The sequence below is a fragment of the Trachymyrmex septentrionalis genome, unplaced genomic scaffold, assembly GCF_001594115.1.
Source record: "Trachymyrmex septentrionalis isolate Tsep2-gDNA-1 unplaced genomic scaffold, Tsep1.0 scaffold87, whole genome shotgun sequence".
NCBI lineage: Eukaryota > Metazoa > Arthropoda > Insecta > Hymenoptera > Formicidae > Trachymyrmex > Trachymyrmex septentrionalis.
Genome location: NW_017306059.1, coordinates 3,010,545 through 3,031,325, shown reverse-complemented (window position 1 = coordinate 3,031,325; position 20,781 = coordinate 3,010,545). Strand labels below are relative to the sequence as shown.

General features: G+C 35.2%; 1 protein-coding gene across 3 annotated transcripts in view; it reads left to right on the top strand.

Moving 5' to 3' along the window:
- Positions 1-20,781, top strand: part of LOC108755443 — a 74,297-nt gene that overhangs the window by 41,033 nt on the left and 12,483 nt on the right. For all 3 annotated transcript variants that reach the window (XM_018498447.1, XM_018498446.1, XM_018498445.1), the window contains 2 exons: positions 13,421-13,826; positions 16,242-17,672. In XM_018498447.1, coding sequence (XP_018353949.1) covers positions 13,421-13,826; positions 16,242-17,672 — 1,837 coding nt within the window. The remainder of the gene's footprint in view (positions 1-13,420; positions 13,827-16,241; positions 17,673-20,781) is intronic.

Genomic DNA, 20,781 nt, shown 5'->3' with positions numbered 1-20,781 from the left:
TATATATATATATATATACATATATATATATAATTTAATAATTACAACATATTATGTTAAATAGTTTATGACAAAAAATAGTTACAATAAATGAAAAATTGCGTAGACTCTATATTTATTCGCATTGATTTATAGCGGCGCGTTTGTAAGTAATGCAAGAGGATTTATAAGTATCATTACTTGGCACTTGTAAGTATCATTACTTTCTACCGCATCGACAAGTGTTACGAATGGGGATAAATTTGCGCAATTCCGCGAGTAATCTCGCACGCTTATGTGGCAAAAGGCCGGCCGTTCGCCGCAGAGAGTGATATCTCTCACGAATTGAACATATGCGAAGGCAAGAGGAACGAACTTTACGATCGTTTGTATAAATCACTGCTTTCATTACACGTACACGCGCTATAATTACGTATTGCACGCATCATCTAAACGCCTTGTTTACAACGAGATTGTCTAAAAATAAATTTTAGGACTTTAAATCGCCATGAAAACATGTAGTTGACGATATTGCGCCGATGTAATTTATGTTCAATCTAGATTGCTACTTTAATAAAAATTTCCTTAATATATTGAAGGTTCATACCGAATATCGTGAGATCTAATTGGATAATCGAGATCCTAGAGAATGGCTTGAAAATTGCACACGAGGCGATAATAAGATATATTGATGGACGATGAAAAGTTATTTTTATAATAGCTATATAATATTTCTTCTCTTCTTCGTTAAAGAACTAACGAGAAGTATCGTCATCGTAAATTTAACGTTAAATGGGACGAGCTTTATTTCATTTTTACGTCATACGCGGTCTTTGTATTGGAAAAATAATGAGCATACTATTGAAAATAGACAGCAATGATTGTCATAATTTAATAGCCATATGTACATGTGAAAATACGGAATCGATGACAACAGAATGTTTAAACAACCTGTTGATTCATTAAATTATATGTTTCTTTTTTCATTCGGTAACTACTTGCTTGTTAGCCATTAATTCTGTAATTCAGGATTTGACGATTCTGTTATGCTGCGTGACCGGTAATAGTTTATATAACTATTCGAGCATGGAACATGGATTTCTCACAGGCGCGTGACTTTCCATGCTCCTTCGACCGTTCGCCGTTCTTGCGTGCTAGAGTAACTAGTTTAGTTAGTATTTGGCCCACATCGCTACGAGGAACTTTCGAGACTTTATTCTCCCGCAATTTCTTGCCTTCGGTCGTGACTTTATCTGCCTCAGACCATAGAGAACAATTTCTTGATGTTTAAAAGAAGATAAAAATTATTTACTTTGTATATCTATATTTTAAATATCTTTTCTTTATATCTTTTTTTCGTGAAATTCCAATCTTTCCTATCTTTTATGTACATTTTTGTACACATTAATAAATTTTAGTTTAGTTGAAAATTTTTTTTATTTTTGACATTTATTTTAAACTTGGTATCTCGTATGAAAAAAATAGTAAAAAGAGTAGGTATTTATTGATATTTTATGAGACTGAAATGTTTGCTGTACTTTTCAATAGCACTATGAAGTGTGCAATTTTTTTTATATGAATATAAAGTGAAATTTTATTTGACTTTTACGCGCAAATTCTTGCATTATATTGCAACCAAAACCATAAGAAGAAATTTTTGCTCATAATGATCAGCATTATCATATTTTTACGTGTAAAACCATATATATATTATAGTTATATATTACTATACTTTTTGCAAGATACAATCTTTATTTTTGACCTGTGTTATTACAATTATAGACTGAACAATAATACGTGACTTATGAACTATTGTTTCAACTTGATTCATTTATTTGTTCCATTTTTCTGAGAAATATAATTCTGTATGAATATTTTTTACTTTCCGTTGTATTAATTTTACATTAATAATAGGACGTATAGCTCTACACACGTTTTTTCAATATTATTTATTTCTCACGTTAGATGACTTCGTATTCAACGTTAAATATGTTTCTTATTGTTAATTTTTTTTTAGTTGAATTATTAGCCTGTTTTTCATGATAAACTTGAAACGTTTTATTTATATTTCACCTTGTATTTCTATGCTGATGATGGTTCAAAGCGGAATTGAAACGTTCGTTATCACGGTATATTCACCTCATTTATCAGATTTAATTAGACACATTGTGTGTTTGAATAATTTGCTCACCACTAACTGCGTTTGACTGTTACAGTTCTGTTTCTATATTTATCAGCTGTTTGAATATCTAATAAAATAATATTTTTAAACATTTTACAATAATTTTTTTCTACTTTTCATATTGTTAGAAAAGAAGCACAGTAAAACATGGCAGAAAAAGGAACCACAGATTCTTGTATTTATAAAAAGTATTGTAAATTTATAATCTACAATACATACTTAGTAAGTATATTTTTAAGTAAGAGATAAAAATCTCTAAAACTTTGAAGAGCTCAGATAAAATTTTGTACAGTAGGCAGCAAACAAGCTATATCACTTCCATAAATTTCCTTAATTAATCAGCCATGCATAGTTTAATCAATTTTCTTCATTTTTTCAATAAGGGGAAAGCGCGATGACAGATTAATATTATTTAATTAACGTTTACGAGGACAGTAATAAGCTAGTCAACTTGTTGATTTATGTGTTCGCTTGAGCTAACGAGCGCACTTGAACTCAGAGTTTTCACGTACAACCCGATTTCCCCGATGTCCCCTTATCTTTCCGCTGGCATCATTTTACGAGTGTCAGATCGTCATCACATTCGCTAGCGTATCATCTTCAGTTTTCAACATCCCAGGCCGCCGTCGTCGCGACGTCACCGTGACAGGTTCTTAGCGAGGTGAAAATTTTGCCGCCACAGGCCGCCGAGCGTGTCACTTTCCTTTCCTTGACGTAATTTTCGCACAAGAAATAGTTAGATCCCATCTCGTATATCAATCCATTCCTCTTCTCTCTATCTCGTATATCAATGCATTCTTCTCCAATCGCGACTAATAAACGCCTTTTAATCGTTTCTCCCGCGATTATGCAGCACGTTTTGCGTCATCTCGGAAGATTCGGTATGCGTAACATCAATCAGAAGATGTGATCGATCGTTTATGTCGACAGTCGGGGCTGCGTTCATCTCGACGTTGCTTAACCAGTTCGGCAGGATCTTTTCTTTCCGCGTCAAAGAAGAGGAAGCTTATCAACAGTTTTATATCTTCGATTGATAAGAGTTTGTAATGTGTATGTTTCAGATTATCTTGGCTTTTTAATTTTTTTACTTGATATTTGATTAATAAATTGGAAATGAAGAGCATTGTAATTATCTATCAGGCAAAATAAGTAGAATATTATAATTACTATTGGAATTAAAGTATTTTTGAATATCAAATTATTTTTCATCGCTTATCTTAGTATCAGATATACTTGTCACAAATCTTTATGAACATTATAATTTCTACAATCGCTTATCCGATACGAACATAATCTTGTTGCACTAGGAGTAGTTTCGAAAGTAATTTATGCGTATATCGAAATGTTCTCGAGGCATGTATCTTTTGTAGACGTCATAACCCGTTGAATTTTAACGTACCCGCGTACGTGTGTGTGGTTGTGCAACGCAGAGACGCACCGGTGGAGTCACAAGGATGATGCATCCACGGTGCATCTACCGTGACCCCGGGATGCGCATGCACACGCGGTCGGCTTAGCTACAAGATCGCGTGCGATAATGCCTCGCGTACGCAACTATCCTCAGCAATATTTATAATATAATAAATAAATATATATACGCGACACACGCACACATAAGCACACACATATAGAAGTATTTGTATAAATTGCAGAACTGTAAATTAGAAAGTTTATAATTGATTCACGTAGTGTTAAGTATTTGTATTAATTATTATGATAATGTACCCGGATTATCTATAATGTAGTATTATCTTACAAATAGCACACGTATAATTTTTAAACACATTAATTAATTAAAAATAATAGATACTGTTAAAGTTTTAGATATAACAAATAAGATAATTAAATATTGTCATAATACTTGAAGAGGCTATAGTATGATTAACAGTATCAATTTTATAAAAGAGCTGATATTCTCCGTATAATTGACGCCAGAGAGAAATTGACTAATATTTATATAATCAATTATTATTATACACACATATACACGTAGCTGATTATAATAATTTCAATGCTATTGAAAATTGTTATTACGGCATATGCTCAGTAATATGTAGAGATCCTCTAGGAAACAATTCTATCCGATTGCATAACTACATACGTCGCTGCAGCGTTCAATTCAGACGCAAAATATCGTTTAAATGGGATGCGTAACCGCCAGCCATCCGTATTGAAGAGTGATAATTTACATAATTAATAACAAATGACACGTGATGTATTTTTCTCATCCTTTTATTCCTCGTTTTTTTATTCCTTTTTAAACGAAAGGAATAAAAGTGGTCGATAGTTGCAGGCACGAGGCATCATCGTGCGCGGTCTTTTCGAAATAAAAGCGTATTTATCCAATAATAATTGACATACTTGTGACTGTTATTTTTTCCATTGATCAGCCGTTCTCAAAGTTATGGTTTTCTCTGAAAAACAACTTATGCACTAAGTCGCAGAATTGCACGCAGCGACGAATATATGTTTGAGCTATTTCGATATGACAATATGTCGCCGTATTTCTTTCATATATAAATTTTTTAGTTGCTTAAAATTAATTTCATTTTTTATAATACTGTTTTGTTTCTAATATTATTAACATTAATAGATGAAAATTCAGGAAATATAAGTTAATTATAATTAATTGAAGAGTAAAATCTTGTTGCTTTATATTGTATCATTTGAAACTTATTACGCCAGAATTATTAATTGTTTATATTTCCAAAGGTATCTTGTTACTTTTTAAAAGAAGAAATTTCATATTATTTAAGATGAAAGAGATGATATAGTTTTGAAGCAAGCCTCCTGAATTCTGAAGAGCATCCAGTTTTTCCCACTCGAGTTCAATGAAGGGTTAAATGAACGAAGCCACGATATTTCCGAGGCGGAACATCTGGTCTGTCAGAACATAAAGCCCGGGGATCTCGCATTCATCTTTTTTTTCTCTCTCCACGCAGCGGCTGCTGAATCCCGCGGTAACGGGCGGAATGAAATTGTTACCGCAGTTATGACTGGTATTATGATTATTGCGTTTTGCACAATTGGTATGAGCAAGTCGATATTAAAGTAGAGACAGCAGCGTTCGCCATACCTCAGAAAAGATAATGTCATTTGCGTGGAGGAGGAATAGATAATTTCTCAAACACTCTACGAGTCATCGACCTGCCTGCCACAGTGTATGTCGATATTCAAGCCGGAAAGGTACGCTTACTTAAGCGTGACAGACGCGTTTCCATCCGGAAAGATAATTGTCGACACTAAACCGCCAGACTGCTTTTTAAGGTGACTTCTCGTGGTACGTGACGTTAAAGCATAATATTTGATTTATTAATGAGAGATTATATTACCAAAAAAAAAAAAAAAATAGGAAGGCTTCAAGGAGAAAATTTAGTTTAATATTTTTAAATTTTTTTTTTAGTTAAATGTTTTTCCTTACCGAGAATATAGAATTTGTGTAAATCTTTTGTGAGAGGAAACAATTCATACAGCATTAGAAATACTTATAGAGAAGCGCTGTAGTGTCTTTTATATTGTATCATAATCACTAAACTGACAGTGTACAAAATAATTGTGAAATCTTAATGTAAATTAAATGTTTGATGAATAATTTCTTAGGTTAAGATTTATGATTAATTTCGTCACCGTCATTTCGGAAGGCTCGAAAATGTTGTTATTACCTGAGTGGTGGGAGAAACGATGCTAAGAATCGACCGCGTGTGACCAGTAGTACCATAGCTATTAATTAGTAAGGGGGAGTTTACTTTCCCTCGTGATCATCGTCTGTAGAGATGACCTCGGGAGATGAGCAGCTAAAATGCACTTTGCGAGTGCTCTTTCACCTATTCCTTTTTATTCGTTTTTCTCACTACCTCTTCCTTTCCTTCCTCCATCTGCCTCCTTTCGCAAGAATCATCGCCGTTTTTCCGCAACGCATTTTTTTATGCATTGTGCTTCTCATTCTTATTTCCAATCACTATTGGAACGCGTTGCAATATGAATTAACGTATCTTATTAAAAGCGAGATCTCGTGTTCTTTCAAGAGTACTCGACTGTTTATTTCATGCTTTTCTTCAGCTAAGTTAATCGCGGCCAGAATGCGCTGGCAAATATTGTGAATTAGCGAAGAGAAAAATCGCGAAGGAATCTCGGATATCCATGTCTTTTTATTTCAAAGGAGAGAAATACATAGGTTGGATTGCTTTTCCAAGACTCTTTAACGCTTCATAATCGATTAGGTATGGAGCATTAAAGCTTGGCAGCAATTCGATCCATTTGATATCTTTGCGTTCGGTATTTCTTTTTCTTTGTATAAAATACATAGGTGATTGACCCATAATTTTTTCCTCTAGAGAAACTAATTGGAAGAGTTGAAAGATAGTGAATTTTGCGATTCGATTATTTGAAGTTCTCCATCTTTTTTTTTTTATTTTTTTAAGTTAATCGTGTATTCGTTATCTCAAGTGCTTTACGAAATATTATCTAATATTATCTAATATTTCGTTAAGTGGCAAGTTTCTTCCTTGAATCTTGTATGCATACTAGTGTACATTCCAATGAAAATACTTTATCTCATGTTCTCTCTCAAGAGTTGGTTGTAGACTAACATTGAAGAAGAGCCGATCGCAAGAGGCGCATCTGAAGATTGCACTTGAACCGGTAGTCTCTAAAGGAAGTAGTCGCAAAGCTTTCATTATGTGAAAAAGTATATAAGGCTATGTTTATTCTACTAACGAGATATTGCACAAAAAAGGATGAATCGTAGTCGGAAGAATCGTAGTTTATAGAATCATGAAAGGAATATGTCTGAAAAGTTTATAATAATCGCGATATGTCCGAACAAATATTTATTTCATGTAATTACAATTAACAAATCTTTATCCATCTGAATGCAGAAGATTCCCATATGTTTTGAAAATACTCTTAAATAAGTTTATATATATATATATAAACTACGTAAAAAAAAATATTATTTTTCAAAAAGTTGAAAGATTTAATTTATGAAAATGATGCTCTATTCCACGCAAATGACGTTCTAATTAAAAAATAAATACATAAATGAGAAGTGTACCAGTTGCTCTGTTTAGATGTATAATAATAAAAAGAAAATTATATATTAGTTAATAGTTATAAAATAAAGCAAAAAATAGTTATAGTACTATACTATTGTAGTTTTAACAGAAGGTATAGCCATTGTAGAAATAAATTTTAATGAAAATAAATTTTAGGATGCTCTTTAGATTGCAGTGAAATTTATTTTTGAGTTTTTGATATCCAAAAGAGTACGTATTATTAGTGAATAAAAACCGTGAATAAAAAATAATTATAGTGAAAATAATATTTTTCATTGAAATGATTTTTATATTGTCACAAGACAAATTTCTCATTCGATTCGATCTAAGGTCGATTTCATCAGCCACGCCCGTTTTCGCTTTGCACCTGCAAGTTGTATGCAGACACAGTGACCCACGTCTATGTGTACCTGCATACAAGTCACTCGCTTATATACTAGTTTATACTTTCTGTTTTTCGACTGGCCAACCAACTGACAGCCGGCGCTCTTACGTGAGCTTGTGGGACAAGATTTTTACGAAAGTCCGGCGTGGACGAGAAAGTAAAGTGCACCTCGCCATTCGCCCTCAAGGCAGCCGGCTGCCCCATTTTCCGACCTTATGCGATTCGTATACATTACACGGTACGTTGCTTTGTTGCTACGAGCATAAAAAAAAATAATTGAAGTCGAAAAAAAATATATATATACAAAATAAGCTATTCTTTAGCACTGCATAAGTTGAAAAAATATAAAAAATCTATTACAGAATGTTCGATAAGCATTTTTAATATATGTGTTTAACTATAATCATCTACATACAATTCTATAATTATCGACATATAGTATCTAAAATAAAATAAAATAAAAAAAATTTCACGAATAATAGCATTAATAACATATTATATTTATGAAAAAAAATGTTTACTTCAAAATTTTATTACTTGGATTTATATGCTGTTTTGCATTATACAGTGTTTGCCTCCATTTTACACATTTTTGAACTTATAATTGTGCTCATATAATTTCAACATATTTTATTATTCACGGAAATTAATTCGATCTACAATTTTTGCAGCTAATATGTTTTAATGAACCAATATACAACTCACTTTCACTGCTCTTATTTTCACTTATTAAAATATTTTGGAAAAAGTTTGTTTCTTTATTAACGAGATAAGAGACGTGGGTTTTTATTGTTATGCTTTTTTGGTCAATGAATAGTTATAAAAAAATATTTCTTTCTTTTTTTTTCGCAGATATTGAATCGTTGTAATCTATTAATAATCTATTAACAAGCATACTTAATGTTGATACTATCGATAAATGTGTGTGTGTGAGTACATGAAGATGCTTGAATGCCAAAACCGTTATATCAGCAGGTACGATTCCATGTGGTACCAAATGCAAATGTTCACAGGTGTGCGATAGAAAATGTATCGCAACATTCTTTGTGGCGAATATTACTTTTAACATTTCCTTTCTAAAATTTTTTTTGATTTTCAAGAAGACAAGTTTGTATCGTGTAATAAACGATCTGCTCGAGGGATATATTTCGAAAACAATCATTTCCAACAATAATTTATTCCGCGTAATAATTTCTCGTCAGAAAGCGGAATTGCAGGATGAGTTGCCTGTCTTTCCGTTTGCTTTTGCAATTGTATAAAAAAAAAAAGAGGACGAGTGCATATCGCGTAGACTTTTCCGCAGATCGTAGATTAGATTTGGCCTCCAAGCACGTGTGTTGCGAACAAATCGACGCACTCTGCTCTCTCTCAGTTGAGCTGTAGTTCTCGTTTTGTGTGTACGTATATATTCCATGTTCCGGCCAACTTATTCGCGAAAAATACGTGCGATCGGAGATAAGCGCGCGGAGCATAAAATTATAAAGCGCGGACTGAATGGATGATAGATTAACTGAATGGATTAGATTAAGAAAATTTCGCGAGGCTCATAACAATATCCTCCGACGTAACGTCGCGCGTCCCGTTTATCCATGGGAAACTTACTTCGATTTAATCGTCGCGAACAATCTTCTCTTTTGTTAACCGCACACGGGCGTGTTAACCGTTGATCACCGCGCCGATTTTGGAGAACGCAAATCCACGGAATCTCATTTCGAACAACGCGTAACGGTACGGCGTCGTTTCGTGAAATTGCATCGTGCTTTTTCCTCCTCGCGGGAATTGCAGTTCCATAAGATATTATCCCACAATTCGCGGAGAGAGGAATTATTTTTTCAATCAAACTTTGCAGTCAGGCAATCGTCGATAATACGTAATTTTGCGCTGAAGTTGTTATCTCGCACCCGATCGCGACTATGTATCAACGTCATTTGGAAGTAATATGTCATTTATGTTATAATTTCGCGCTAAATAATATAAAGGAAGATACTGAGAAAAAGGTACCTAAAAATTTATTTGTGAGATATAATATTCATTTTACTAAAGTAAATCCTTATTTAAATACACAGCGAAATAAAATTTTATTTCTAGCAAATAAATTATTAATTTTATTTTTACAATTAATGAAATATATTTCACAGAGCTATATATTCCGTCATTAAATTTTTATAATCAATAATAATAATATTATAATAATTTTATAATAATAATTATTATGATTTTCGAGACATTGTCCTAGTTTTTAGTTTTAGCGATTATGATTTTTTTGACACATTGCATATTCATCAAGAAAATGTTACATGTAACATTTACTTGCGAATGTTTTGACTTTTCTTTCTCAGAGTAATATAACACATAAAGTTACGTAATAGGTTACATTATTGAGTGCGAAAAATTATAATATAGATGTTATGTTACTTTTAGTTGGTGTCGACTGAATTACTGTTTTTTTTTATCAAGTGCAGGTTTCCTCGAAGGACTTTGTGCAGCAGAAATACGGCATGGCAGTTCTCCTCGACAAGTTGCTGAGAACAGTTCTCCAGTTTCTCTGTCTTATCCCTCGTCCGCAGTTCTCCAAGCCGGTCTGACTTTTTCGTTTGCGCTTAGACACGAGCGCGGATTTCTTGCATTTCCTCAACACATTCGCCTTTCTCGAAACGTTTCTCTCCTTTTTTATGCTTTTTCATATTTCGCTCTTGGTAGTTTTTCGAGTAGACGCAACGGAGTAGGCCAAATCGTTTTATGTCTCGTTTTATGTCAAATATTCAATCTCAAGGGAAATGATTTTAAACCTTCACATAGCGATTTGAGTTGATTGCTGACTTTTTCGGAATATGTTATTTCTAGTTTTGCTTTTATCGTCATTCTCCTCGGTAGTTTTCTTATCCGTATAAGTACATTTTGTCTCGTTCTCTTACAATACAGTAATGCTACGTGAAGGAAATTTATATTACATTATTGTGATGAAAATACTCGATAAAAAGAAAAATTTATTTTTTCTTTTTGCGTAAATAAAAATATATTATATATTATAGTTTTAATTTTATAAAATAATTTTTGGCTCGAAGTCCTTTTTCTTTATTTTTTTTTTTAATTTTATGAGCCTTATTATTAATAGAATTTTAAAAATATATTGTTTATTCGAAATGAATTAATAATACTTAAAATAAAAAATAAATATTTATAAATACTTAAAACGAAAGCTCTAGATAAATGCTTATAAAAAAATGAAATACCATTTAAATATGTCAAAAATAGAATAAAAATTACACTTATAATATAATTCTTAAATGAATTATAATTGACATTTTTATGGTAGTTTTCTTTTTTTTTGCTGTGTAAAATTTACATCAAGGAATTCCTCGAAAATATATTAATAAATCACATCATCGTTTGCGATAAGCGGACAAACTTGTACGTATACTTGTACGAATATCAGCCTCTTCGCGCGCGCCATTTAATCTCTTTCTCTCCTTCTCGAGAGATTCAGCATCGTAAGCACGGGACGTGTGCGCGACGTTATCTCTCCGATTTCTCTAAAGGGGAAATGAATTTAAATTGCCGATCGCAAGCGATTCCTACATCGTTCACTTTCCCTGAAACGCGCTTACTTTCTGTCTCTCTTCGACTGTCTTCCACTCGTTTCCTCCGTTTCTTTTTCTTTCCTACCATGGCTTCTTCCACGTCGTGGTTCTTTGTGCTTATCCATCCGAGGCTCGCATCGCGAACGTCCTTCTCGTTCTTCCTTCTTCGGAGAACGCAATGCAGCTGACGAGCAGCGATTTGCGGAAGGGACTCGCGAATTGCGATCCGTAAGGCTTCTGGACGTGAAGAAGCTGACGGGGAGCGAAGATCGAGCGCGTATCTTGGTTGTACGTGCCGTTAAAGGGAAATCGAAACGACAGATTCGTCAATCAATTCTCATCGAACGCGGATCGATTCTCATTGCGGATCAAATCATCGGATGAGAGTGATATGTCGGGTCGAAAGGCTGCGCAATTTGCATTTTGCTCCTTGTGTTTTTTTTCTAGGTTTCCCCTCCGCATCAACGAGATTAATGCGTAACGTGAGAATCCGCTTTCGCCGGCGCGATAAGCTGCGATAGGGTGAATCGCATTGACCGGAAATGAAATTTATCTTTAGTGGCTGTTAATTGTGAAAAATCGCAATGTTAGATATAGATTGTTTTCTAATTGATGCTGATTATACACTGGCCTGCGATAACAAATGTTTTAACAATATTGTGTCAATCTTTGCCAGTGAACACTAATTTTTCCGTTTTTCAAATTTTAGTTCTGGTAATCTTTCCAAATTGGAACTGCAGATTTTTACATTGTTTTCTGTATAAAAATTTGAAAAAAATTCATCAATATACATATGTGGAAACTTTAACATCGAATTTCTATTATCATAAAAGTTGGATCGTATTTTATTCGTTTTTTTACGGGACTTCAATTTGTCTAGTAGAATTCACAATAAAAAAATCGACTGTTTAGTATAAAGTTCAACATTACTGATTGAGGACAACATTACTCGATATAGAATGTTATTTAACCTGAAAACATGTTTGAATGTTGCTCCAAATTTGTAATGGAGATCCTCGTCTCTTTGTAAGGGAGATAAAGTATCTTGACGAAGATATATATTTCTGGAACTGGACGTACACGTGTTGTCAAGTTTCCAGTGATATGCATCAGAATTTTGTTTCCTCGGGCGTAAATACCAATGTCGTATGCATGCCATAGGCTACGGTGTACCTTCGGTAAACAACCCGAAGAAGGGTAGAATGATGGCCGGGACAATGACAGAGGCAACAATGGGCTTTTCTGTTTTGTGTTCCGGATGAATATAACTCCGGCTATTCAGGAGAGAGAATGTCGCGTGTTCTCCGTATCCAGGAAGTTATTATAGGCGCGCGGTATCGACGGACCGACCGGAGAGTCAGCAGAATGATGCATCCGTAATTACCGATAGTCACTTATTGTAGGACTGCCGCAAATTATACATACGTAACAAATACATTCGGACGTTTCTTACGATGGAACTTATTACGGGACCTCCAATTTTCGTCCGGCAGTGAAGGAAAACAAGCGTAATCACGTCGATAAAAAAAGTATGTTAGATATTTCTTGACGACGAATATATAGTTAAAATACTTTACTGCGTCTCGAATGTATAGTATTACGTTAGTTGAGCGTAGATTATATGCTTTAATTTATAAAAAGTTACGGGAGATTGACGATTAACAAAACTGCACGTACTTATCAGGGCGGAAAATATCCTGTTGTAGCGATAGAAATTCTTACGTTTAGACTATGATATGTAAATGCGATATTCATAAATTCTTTAATTTATTTTATTTCTAGACTCAGAACTACTCAGAACCATTATGACTATAATTGTGAACGAATTGTAAGAATTTGAAAAGAACGACTTTGATGACAAATCTAAAACTTTAACTAGAAATAATTTTCAAATCTTTGCATCTATCTGAAGTATCTAAATTTTTAGATACTTCAACACAAAACCATTCTTTTTATATCTTCTTCTCCTTTTTACTTGTTATAGCAGCGGAAGTACGTAACTGAAGAAGAAAAACGAAAAAAGAAAAGAAAAGGAACGGAAGTAATCAGCTCGCGCACAATATTAGATAACTGTATTGTAATTACGTTAAAATCGATGTTCCTCGGATATTAGAAACGAGAGAAAGAGAGAGTATGATATTCTTAATAAATAATATAAATATGATTAATGTTCCTTCATCGACCTGACCCTTCATTTATCATGTACGCTCAATTGCCTTTCCTTCTTGACTGATCGCAGAGCTACGATACTCTGAGCAAGGGCAAGAAGTCGTGGAGCGTGCGGCTGGGTCTGTCGCGACAGCATCAGAACCACGGGGATGACCCTGGCAAGGGTGGCTGGGGCACCATAAGCGGCGGCAGCATACTCTCCCGCCAGATGATCTACAGCGGCGATCCATGGCTGTACGGCACTGTCAGATCGTCGCGGCTCGCCGGACATGACCCGGCGCGACCTTTCCTGACACCGCCGCCGCTGCCGGGCGCAACGCCGTTGCTCGTGGTATGTTCCTGCCCGGAGTTCCTCGCCGGCACCGTAAGGAAACTCGGCAACTGCCGCAAATGCGGCGGCCAACGAGTGGCCGGTCTGCCCTTCGGTGGAACCTGCCGACTGCCGTCATCTTCGAGATCCCGGCCGAGTCTCGCCGGTAAGTAATTGCGTCTTTATTTATTCTATCGATTACAATAATTATTATTATGTTATTCCGGGGGGGGGGGAGGGGGCAGATCCCGTTTGCCTGCAAATTGATTGCCTACAGTATCGATTGCCTACATCCACTTTTGCACATAAATACAAATTTTAGAAACGGAGTTACTTTTGCCTACATTATTATTGCCTAGAGCTCGATTGCCTACATACATTATTGCCTGCAGCTCACAAGCTTCCATGCGAAATGAAAGCCATCTCACTAAAAAATGGAGGTTGATTAGGATTAGATTTTTTTGGAAAAATATTTCAAGCGGAACACTGTTTACGCTGACACTTCACTGTTCACATGATAGATTTCCTAAAAATATAAATTATTTTCTTATTTAATTTTAATTTTATTTTTGTGCGCAAAAGTGCTTGTAGGCAATCGAACTGCAGGCAAAAGTAACTCTGTTTCTAAAATTTTTATTTGTGTGCAAAAATGCATGTAGACAATCGAGCTGTTGGCAAAAACATCTCTATTTCGCGTTCTCGAATATTTGGATATCGAGCGAACACTTTTGAGGCTTCCACAGATACATTGAGAAAGATGTTTTGTTAAAATTAATTGGAATTCTGGTTGAAAATGAACGAATCAGAATTTTCTAGTTAAATCTATTATACAATAAATTTTAGTGATGACCAAAATCATTATTTATATATAATCAGAATTTTCTAGCTCGTTTATTTTCAACAAGAAGAAGTTTATTTTCTTTGAAGAAGCTACGCGGTTTAAGTTATGGGTTATCTCCGTGTCTTGATATTTTAACAGCCAACATTTCGTAAATATTGCAGGTTACTTCATCAGAGTGAAGCAACCTGCAAAAATGGACGAATAAAAAGATTTTGATTATATTAATCAGAATGTTTATTATCTGAACTATAATAGATTCAACTAAAAAATTCTGTCCATTTTCAATCAGAATTCCAATTAATGCAACTAGAATTGTTTTTAATGTACTAGTATTAGTTGCTTCTCGCGCTGATGAAGCAAATTGCAATGTTCACGTACAACGTTAGCAATGATGTATCAAGATAGCGGACATAATCAATTGTAGTACAGTTTTTCGTTTTTCTCTCTTTCCATTTAATTTATATCTTTGATTATTTCACGGAGATTATTCTTTTATTTTCGATATTTTTATGAACGGTACTTTTACAACGGTATTCTTATGATATATCGGATGATTTTCTCGTCGTTGTATATTATGCCAAGACATGTTGGAGAAATAGATATCTACGAAGCGGAACGTCCTGCGTATCTAAAATATGAGGGTGTTGGTTTCGAGCTCGAAAGATAAGCGAGGGCGGAATGTAAGAGCCTCTGCCTGTCGTGCTGCCGATGATGTTCATGCTCTAATTGTACGCGCTCTTCGTATTAGAGATTTTCTCCTTGCTCACGTTCGAGATAGCGTGCAGGCGGCGAAGCGCAGAAAGTTCTCGGCCGCAAGCAAGATAACTGAATTTTATTCAGCGACTATACCTACTTTAGTTTGCATTTAAATCGTTTTAGATTATATCGTTTTGTTTGCCGAGAGAGACGCTTCGAGACATGTACTACAAATGATACTGGGTGAATCGTTTGAAATGTAGAGCAGCAACCTTTTGATTAAGACAATTGATACTTTACACTTGAATGGTTTTCGCAATGGCAATTGTTTCTGCCATTATGTGAAATATAAACGTGTATACATTATCTGATTATCCGAATTACATTTGTCATTGGTAATCAATAGATAGCAAATAGTTGAAAAATTTAGTGTTTTACATTATATTTCTTGTTTTTACATATCACTTATATTTCTTTTTCAAATGCTATTTTAATACTATACCAAATAAAATATGTTATATGTTAAAATATAAGTATGGAAATATTTTTAATTCAATAGTATGCTCGTACTCAGAAAAAATTAATTAAATTTTATGACATATTTTTTTTCAATAATACTACTTTGACTAATGTATTACGGTAAACAAATGTTTATTCCATAAGAAAATGATAATTAAATCAAATTGATGGTTCTTATACCACATAAATATATGTTTATATTTAGTAAATATCCAATTAGCACTGTTTAAACAAATATTTATTAAAATTTAATATATTTTTTTCAGAGTATATATACATACAGTGTGCTAAAAAAAAAAAATGTAAATTTAAACAGATTAAGGACGCTCAAATTCCAGAAGAGTGCATCTTGAGATATAAATAATAATTTCTCTGACATCCATATTAGAAATTGAAATGAGCACTGTCAGAAATGTCATTATTCGCGTTCGATTTGGAGATCTAGGTCGGCGTAACAAGTCGAACCGAAACAATTGCGTGGGACGATCTTCTCTCGCGAATACAACGGTTAAACTTATTTGTTAGGTGTGCTGAGGACCGCTATCGACGATCCGTATGATCAGATGCGAAGAAATCGGCTGGTGGAGCCAAGATCACGGGCGCGCAGCATCTCGCCACATCGACCGTCCTCACAGCGAGATTCTAGGAGCCAGAGCATGGTATCAAGGGCCGCTGCCAAGGAACGGAAAGGCACAACCGAGGGTACGTCATTGTCCAGATCCGAGTGGTTCGACAAGGAGCCGAGCACGGTCGTGAGCTACGACGATCGCAAATCGCGACCTGGTTTCACCAGCGGCGGCGCGTCCTCGGATGATTGGATGCTGGATGAGACTCCGGAGAGTCACTCGCGAACTCATTCCACCGCGACATCTGCCAGACTGACTCACGTTTCAAAGAAACCAACGAGGGAAGCGAATCAGAGAAGGACCAGCCATGACGACTGGAAGAACGGAACAACAACATCGGTTACTGCGGACTCGCGGAAAAGTATCCTTGAGTGCAATGTAAATCCGTATCTGTTACTGAAGAAACAGAAGGACGAGGACGATTTGAGTGATGATCTGTCGGATAACGCGCTGGAGCAGGACGATCTCAGAACAAGATCGTCCAGTCTATTCGATTCGTCGAAAGTAAAGTCGATTGAAAGGATACCGAATAGAAGTGCTGTAGCGGCTATCGGAGGTCAACGAATCAGAGTGTTCAACGAGAGGCCCAGAGAGATATCGGACGACGATGACGACGTGCCACCGCCGGTCACCAGGATTCCGATACCGAAGGTATCTCCAAAGAGACCACCTAGGCGATTGAAGGAGGCCCGGCAGACACTGAAGAGCATCTTGAAACGCGGCCGAGTGATCGAGAGCAAAAGAAAGAATGTGCTCTTCAATGTCGATAACGTGATATTCGCACCTGAAAAACCATCCGAGGCGACGCGACTTTCATGGAGTAGGATCGGCAGAATCGCCAATTGCGGTAAGGAACAGCGGAACGATAGCCCCGAGCCCAAAGAAGAGAAGGAGGAAGCGCCAATCATGGCACAAGAGCAACAGGAAAAACACAACTTCATCACAATTCCAAACATCAGGGATCCGAAAGTAGACAGAATAAAGTATAAAGAGCCAAAAATCGTGCCGGGAGTAACGAAAATCACGCCGCCTGGTCCCGATAAGATTAAGATAGACAAGTTCGTTCCATCTAGGAAATTTGATCGTTCCATTGCGTTCAAGAAGCAAGACAAGATCGGAAGCGAGTCGCGATCCTCACTTGACAACTCGCTACCTCCCTCGAAAATCGACGTTTCCAGAGAGAGGATATTACCAGAGGAGAGGAGATTGTCGGACGAGAGAACCATCAGACTTGAGGACGAGACTGAGTTGGAGATTGAGATCGAGGAGCTGAAGGATCGTCTCCCAGGTATCGCTGTAGACGAGAAGGATCTAATCCTAAAGTCCGAAGGTAAGGTTCTTTCGAGTTATTATAAAATTCTTAATAAGCTTTCTATAATTAATAAGCCATTAGTATAATACATAGATCAGGAGTTAAAAGCGAGTTGCGAGTAATGTGTCATAAAATAATGAGTCAGTGGCTGCGTAGAGATGGCAAAATTTATTTTTTACAATTTATATAAAACTTCAATACGTTATGACTGACTGATCACATGAAAAGAACGATTTTGCTGAGGTAAAACATCTAGTTATTATAGATAAGCTTTGAAAATAATTTTATTGGACTATTAAAATAATTATGTTGCTTTATCTATAAAATGACGTATCCTATATTGCATTTTTGAGAAAAACAAAGAAATGTATTATCCATTTTAAAAATAAAATTTTAAATTCATAATAAAAAAATGTTATAAAATTCATAAAATAATTGTAACAAATACAAACATAATCTTGCGTTTTAAGAAAGAAAGAACATAAGCTGACCTTTTGTTCTCTTTCTCTTTTTATCTTTTGATTAGAATTTTTTTTTCATACTATATTATATTTGATATACGATAAAGCTTCATCTGTATATTCATAATTTTTTGTTTGAATTACATGTTTCATACACAAGATTACATAATTAAATGCGTATCATTTTTTCGATTATATATAAATCGCTGCATTCGCCACGGTCGGATATCACGTTGTTCTTTATTTATTTTCACGCATTAGCTATAATTTTATAACAGTGTACGCGATGATATTAACGTTAAACGCTTTACGGTGATGTTCCCGGACATATATAATTCATTTCTCAAAATTAGTGTCAGATATTCGTAATAACATAAGTGTTATCTCAGAGCCGTATCGGTAGTTATTAATAATATAGAAGTAAATTAATGATAGATCTCTCTGCAGCGATAACTATAACCGGTCAATTTACGATCGCTGTATGCGTGTGTAACCGGGACAGTTCGCCCCAAGGGTGGTACATTTATAGTGGTCTAGGGGTTAATCTCGTTTGCGGAAATTAGTAGCCTAAACGTACAGTGCGACTGTACTTTTCATATCGCGAACAGAGATCTTGGTCCATTGCAGATCGATAATCTTGCACTGGATCATCAGCGCTTATCGTGTTATCATCGCCAGTACGATCCTCCTCTCATCCGCCTATTATGCTAATACGCGTGATTAATGGGCCGCGTGTGGTTGACATGACTTATCAGGCTATCCTTGAACTTCGGAAAAAAAGTTATGCATTTAAACATAATGGCTCGTGCAATGCTCCTGCTAATGGTTTACGACTCGCATTTTCATCTCGAGACTTTTAAAAATTAGTAAATTTTTTGCAAGTACCGGCAACGTCATTTCCTTCCAGAGAAATACATGATGAAGATATAAATGTGAAAGTTATTCTTTCTTTCGCATAGTAATCATCATTTTTGTTAACTATATACGAGGGTAGTTTGGAAAATATTTGGTGTGACACAAAAATGACGCCATAAATATTAAACTATAATTTTAAAGATCCTGTACAGAACTGTTAAAATTTCAGACAGATATGTTCGTATTTCAATTTCTTTGTTTCCGCAGTGTAAAGCAACCAACTTTTAATTCCCTCATGACAATGCACAAAATTGAACAATAAGAAAAACTTTACCAAAAATCATGTTTTCTTTATCAGGTTGAGAACTTTTCGAACTATTCTTGTAAATGGCAAATTAACACGAAAGTGAATTAATAATGGATATTGGTCGGAAGGCGCGATTGCAATATATGAGTAACCGTCCTTAAGACGGCTTTGCTGATGACAAGAGGAGAAAGGTTAGCAGATCCTGACGTCCCTGAGTTTTATCCTCGGGCTGTTTGGATCGCTGTTAAAAGTAGCCTAAAGAAGCCATATGAGTAGTGTCTGGAGCATTCGAAAGTGTATAAGGTCAGGGCTAGCTGGCATCAAGTTGACAAATTATTCTGGCTACTTATTCCAAAGACATACATTCTAGCTAATAGTAGATTGTTAAAAAAAAAGTTCTCTCTCTCTCTTTCTCTCTCTTTCTCAGAACAGCAATAAAATAATCTATCTATCTCTTACTCACACATTGCATCTTTTTAGATATTGAATTGCACAAAAGAATATTTTTCTTAAAAACCACAACAGTCGAATATTTACTGACACGGTCGAAAAATTTTTCTTAATAAATTATTAATTTATTTTCCGTTCTTTAACAAGAGTAATACTTTTCTGTAGAGAGAAAAAAAAAGACTTTTTACCTATCATAATGATGATGTTGGATAATCTCTTCCTCTCAGCTTTATCGAAATGAAGATGTTAAATTGAGTATTTTTCATTTTATTCAAGAGGAGATCTTTTAAATTATTCTAACAAACGTCGCATATTTATCGCGAAGCAAACGATTCTCCACAGAGACATTATCATGCTGCGGGCTCGCGTTTCCTGAGCATTCGTGTTGAAAAAGAGAGAGATGCCGTGAAAGTGGACGCGTGGGAAAGATACGAAACGATCGGGGACAATGCGAGCGGTTGTCCGCCTTATACGGAACGACATGTACATATTTATCGATACGTCGGTGGCGACCCGCCGGTATATCGTAAACACTTCGCCGAGAAAGGAGGAGGAATAGTTACATATTAATTTAATCAGTAACAATCCAATTCGATCCCGTTATCTATTTTTTTTTTAAGAGGAAAGGGAGAAATGCGCGAATTTCCTCGATTTAAATCAGTCGTGATCTCGCTGATGGCATCGAGCGCTCGCACGTGCTTTCGACAACAAAGTGCATCACGTAGCGCCGATTTGCGAGTCTACCGCGATATGCGAATTCCGGAGTCGCGGAAGTTCACTTCATGATTGAAAATATAATTTTGTGAAAGTCTAGTGGCTTCTAACTAAGTACGAAATAATTTCCATCGAGAATTTCTTTCACACTTCATGATACATTGTTTTATTATCGTATCAAGATTACATCGCGTGCGATATTTCGTTTAAACATAAAGAAAAAGAAAGAGAAAATAAGATAATTAGATCAGGCGCTAATTATGAAGAGCGTTTTAGAAAATATATTTTCGAAATATATATTTTTTAGAAATATATTTTTATTTCCCATTTTTCTAGCACA